At 26.0% G+C, this 5480-nt stretch overlaps 1 protein-coding gene across 1 annotated transcript in view; it reads right to left on the bottom strand.

Annotated features, from left to right (window-relative positions):
• Positions 1 to 837: 837 nt before the first annotated feature.
• LOC107445365 (uncharacterized) overlaps positions 838 to 5480 on the bottom strand; it is a 23983-nt gene continuing 19340 nt past the window's right edge. The window contains exons 5-7 of the mRNA XM_071185136.1: positions 5175 to 5360; positions 4137 to 4239; positions 838 to 1241 (exon numbers count right to left, since the gene is read on the bottom strand). Coding sequence (XP_071041237.1) covers positions 1063 to 1241; positions 4137 to 4239; positions 5175 to 5360 — 468 coding nt within the window. The 3' untranslated portion in view covers positions 838 to 1062. The remainder of the gene's footprint in view (positions 1242 to 4136; positions 4240 to 5174; positions 5361 to 5480) is intronic.

The raw sequence follows: 5480 nt of genomic DNA, 5'->3' as shown, positions 1-5480 counted from the left end.
ATGGAAAATAACATTTTTATCTTAAAAAAAATCTATTAATAGCTCTCACTTAACAATTTACACATATCGCAATAAAACATCAAAAATTTCTCGAACTAAACATTTTACACACTTATCTATCTATTTTGTCATTTTAAGAACTTTTTTATGCGATAAATATAATTTAAAATTATATTTTAAAATTATATTATAAATTTATATTTTAAATTTATAATTATATTTTAAATTAGGAGTGCACAATTTTGCTTTGCAAGAGGCCGCAGTGAAAATTTGGATATCAGAAGCCATAATGAGTTTTATTTTTAATTCAATTTAAAATAACTTAATTATTTTTGTGTAATATACCTAAACAATTGAAAACCAAAGTATTTTGAATTTTGCAAAATTGGTTTTCTTCAATAAAATTAAATTACAGCAGATTTTTAAATTTCTATGTTAAAAAATTTATTATTTTTTAATTTTTATTTATTTTTTACTGTGTAATTATTAATTTGCATCTTTAATTTTTAAATGAGCACTTATTCAGTTTTTGTATTAAAGTTTAAAGAATAGTTTTCTTCAAAAAATGTCGAAAGTTTTAATACTGAATTCGAATTAGTATGTTTAAAGTGTAATTTTATGTCTTAGGTTAAAAGTTTAATTTTAGGTTAATTTTAGCTCGGTAATAAAACTTCTTATATTTTTTTCCATCAATTTTTGGTTGGAAAATAAGCGGACGGGCGTTGACAGTTCATTTGACAACCGAGACACAAGTTTTGCACCCCTATCATAAATAATTTAAAAATTTCTTTTAAGATTTAAAATAATAATAATCATTTACATACATTATAAACCATATTTTTGATCTTCAGTAAACTAATATTTTCAAAATAATCTTCAAATGAAAATATTAATTAATTTGTCTGGAAGCACACTTTAGCACTTATTATTAAGCACAAGGATTTCTTTATGCAGTTATTGGAAAAATTCCTTTCAGGAAAGAACTCGTTGCAATGGTTTGTTCTTGGTTTGTTTTCGTTACTTTTACCTTCCATATCACGGCAAGAAAAGTGCATGTTTACATCAAATCTCATTCAAGATATCCATATCATTCACTGGAGGGAATACGTTGTCCTGAAACTCGCCAATTACATTGCCAGCAGGTTTGTAGTTAGCCACAACAATGACTTTACCACATCTCGATTTGGCTTTTCCAACGCCAAAATCTGTACTGCTTCGCCAGACCATTTGAGTAAAATGACCTATAAGAAAATTAACAAGCTTATGATTTCCAAAATTAGATAGAAAAGTTAATTGTTCAATTTTTGTGAACTAATAAGCTTTTACTCTTATTACATATATTGCATACACGATACTATAATTTTCCATTTGGAAGTTAACGCTGCTTTCCTAAGTCTCTGCCAAAAGAAAAAGAAACGCTTAGGTATTCTTCTGTTAAATCAGGTAAATAATGATGATATATAATTTATAACTGTTATGATTTTATATAATTTATTAAAAAGTGCTAGGTTAAATTTAGTTAATTTTTCGTCAGTCTCCAGCTGAAAATGTTCTTGACAAAATGAAGAGAAAAAAGCGAAGAGAAAGTGCTTGTGATGTAATACTTTATTTTTTACTCCAACAATTAATCTGAACTTATAAAAAAATGAATGTTCTTAAGAGTTGTTCTTTCATTTTGATGAATCGGCAATATCTTAACATGTTTAATATTTTTCTTTATTATAAATTTACGTTATTTGTCGTTTTTCACTTGTAACAGCTCCTTTTTCAGTAAAACAGTATACATACTAGTTTAAAAGTTAAAGTTTCGCACAGAGTTTAATGCAACGTGACTACTCTAAACAGAAATAATTCGCAATTTTGCATATGGTTCCGTGCGCTCTCGTATGTAAGAGTTGAAGAAACTGCGCAAGCTCGTGTTTTCTTTCTTTTCTTTTTTTTTTTCAGAGCATTGGAGAACAAATTTCTTGTTGCATTTATACAAGAACTTGATCTTACCTAATTTGAGTGTAGGGATTTCCAATCTGAAATTATTTTTGTTTCGAAAGCTACACATATTTTTTTAAAAATAGTACTTTTAATTCAGTTTTTTTCTTGTCTAAATGAAGAAGTTTTTAAGCAACATATATATATATATATATATATATATNACATTTTAAATACTGTCATACTTTAAATTCATAAAATCCTTATTTATGACATTAAAAATTATTTAAATATATAACTAAGCATCATGAAAACAGTCAAATTGATTAAAATAACTTCAGTGGGATAGCATATTTTCTTTAACCAATTTTTTAGTGGGAACAACCCATTTAGTTAATAGCTGATTCGCACAAAAATTTAGTAATAATAGGTAATTGGAAGTGAATCTACTCTTGATTTTCAAAAGCCTACAAGTTATTGAGTAATTTTTATTTACAAATCAGAAACACGTTACCTAGGTATGAAATATTTAAAATATTTTAAAAGTTGCTGCTTTTTTTTTTTTTTTTTTTTTACTTTTTGCGTTTCTTACTGGTTGCGTCATTTGCAGGAGTGTGTTGTATGTATTTGCGAGAAACTTTCGAGAATATTAATTTATTCTATCTATTTGTATCTAAGACGGTCCCCAAAATTTTAAAACTATTCTATTGATAAAATAACTACTAATTTAGAAATTTGAGATTAATTTTGAAATGAAACAACTGACAGATTACATTAAGAAATCAAATTTACGTGATGAATATTCATTTATTAGAAAATTCAAACATTATTAATTTATATAAACTATTCGAATGATATACAGTGTGTCCATTATAGTATAATTAAAGTACAGTTTAATGTTAGTAATAATTACTGTTGTCAAGAATTTAATAACCCTTTCTCGCCAGTCTGATTTGACCATGACAACAATGATACCAGATATTGTAGAACTGCATGCGTGATTGTCATGCCTTTTAACATCACATACGTAGTTGCGCCTGTAAGTACGTAAACTAAATTAAACTCGATTCAACTATTGAATAATATTAGGAGTAAAATTTAACCATATCAAAATAGCTGATTTATAAATAACCGAATGGATATTTCTTTCCTACAAAGAAACGCATCAATTAATTATAAAGTTGCATGTTCTACAAGCTAATTCGGTTCTTGCTTTTTCCTAGATATGATATATCAAGCTGTTCAAAAAGTTATTTGGTCATGAGTTTCAAAGCCGGCTAAAAACTTAATACAATTTATATATATATATATATATATACGTGTCTTCATCTTTTGAAAATAACACTTTAAGCAAATAAAAAGTATATTACCTTAACTTATCGCATTAAAAAATGGGGGATACTAAGTATTCAATAGTGTAAGTTTTAAGAAATCCTGGTTAGGAACATGAAACTGTAGATTATTCAAAGAAACCGATTGCAGCTGTAAAATGAATGACGAGGAAATATCTGACATCAGTTCAAAAATCTCATGCAAAAGGAAGAAAAAAAGATCCCCTGTGTTATTAATATGAATAAAGGTATGTAAATTTGTACAAAAATCGCCATCCAGACAATTCAATGTTTTTAAATTTAAAAAAATTTATGATCCTTTTTTTCGAAGTTACTGAAAATTTTCGACTTCGAAGTACAATATTGATACTTTAATTCATCACCTTTTTTTTTAATATTGAAATTAAAAACCAGAAAAGGAAATCTAAATTTAGTTTGAATGTTTTTTTAATTTTTTTTAAAAGTAGTCTGTTTCAAAATTTACGAAAAATAATTGTTGAGCACCAAACAAATTTAAAATAAATAACACATTTTAAATTTCATTCACTGGGATTTAATAATATTTGAGACATATTGTTGTAATTTTAAAAAAAAAACAGAAAATAGTGTTAAAAATTTAAAAAAAAACATTCAACAGCACCATTCGAAGTTTCAGACAGGGAAAGTGTAAAAAAAGTAATATCTAACGTTTTACTTGAGGTTATAGCAAGATATTTGAAATAAATTAAAAAATAATGCAATGATATTTTTTGTGAAAAAAAAAAACAAATTTCAAAATACCTAATAAGTTTCGGAAATAAAAACAAATATTAGGATGCCGAACCGCTTAAAAAAGGTAGCGAACAAAAATATTTTAAATTCTAAATATGTAAAACCTACCTGCTCTAGTATGAAGCAAACTGGGATCTTGAAAGAAATTGTATGATTTGATTTCTTCATACCAATATTTTGTGACTTGTCGTGCTGAAAGTAAAATAAAATCCTATTAAAAATTTGCAATAGCTGCATGAAAATTGTTTTTAATGTGTAACAATAAACAACCAAAATGGAATTAAAATTATTCAGGATGGAAAAATGAATGGAAAAAAAAATTGCAATTGTATCTGCTTCGAAATTTTCAAACAGTTACAAAAAAACTTCTTTTTTTCCATAATAGCTCTGATGTCTTCATTTAGTGCTCATTCAATAAAGAAAAAAAAGTTAAACTATGGCCAATTTTTTTCAATTTTTAGTGTGGCATGCAAAAATATGTGTCTGCAAAATAAATGTGTTCAAATCGTACACATTTATTAAACACAATATTATAAAAAAATATTTCGTTTAATTTTTAAATTCATATAACACAAATTACTTAAAATATTTTTCTCAAGATATTTTTTTTTTAAATTAAAATAGCGAATAGATTTCTGCCTTTTCTGTTTCACAGAAGTCTGCTTTTGGACAAACGAAAATAAGCTGAACAAGAAAATTGTAGAGCATTTTAGATAGGAAATTTGTTAAACATATAGAAGTGAGAAGGTGTCTCTGAGTATTGGTAATCCCGCTTTTTGGTAAACTGGTAAATCTAAGAATACCAGTCAAACTGTAAGATCACACAGAAAATTCCTTTTTTTTTTGTGCTATTCTTTTGTTTTAATGTAGAAATCTTGGTTTTTAAAGTATTAAAGAAAAGTAGTTTTTTTCACCATGAGTACTGAATGATTTAAACATATAACTCAACGGCAAAATATATGAATATATATATATATACATATATATATATATATGTAATACAAAAATTAAATACTTTTGTATTAATAAAAGCATTAAAACTTCATTCGTTTTCATAAAATATCTTTGGTTAAGGATAAGGGCTGAAATTCTATTTTTTCTTTTCTTTCTGTTACCCTTCACCTTATTTTTTTTTTCAATGTTTACTTTTACTGAAACATCTTCAACTTTTATTTTTTCAACATTTTTACCCTTAACATTTTGAGAATTTTGCTGTCTAATGTGCAAAGATAAGTTGTCATTGTTAGTATTAGCAGAGGTGATCAATCTCTTACCAAATTGAGTAACAACTGGCCCGACACAATCAATAAACAAACAAAACTCTTTGCAAGTCTGCAACCCAAGTAAAGCATATGGTAAATCAGTATCAATTACAAAAAACTTAACTGACTTAACAATTTTGCCTAATTTAAGGGGAAACTCACAAATTTTGTTAAGTGTTAGTTGTCCTTT

Source organism: Parasteatoda tepidariorum, chromosome 1 (assembly GCF_043381705.1).
Source record: "Parasteatoda tepidariorum isolate YZ-2023 chromosome 1, CAS_Ptep_4.0, whole genome shotgun sequence".
Lineage (NCBI taxonomy): Eukaryota > Metazoa > Arthropoda > Arachnida > Araneae > Theridiidae > Parasteatoda > Parasteatoda tepidariorum.
This window is presented reverse-complemented; position numbering and strand designations above follow the sequence as displayed.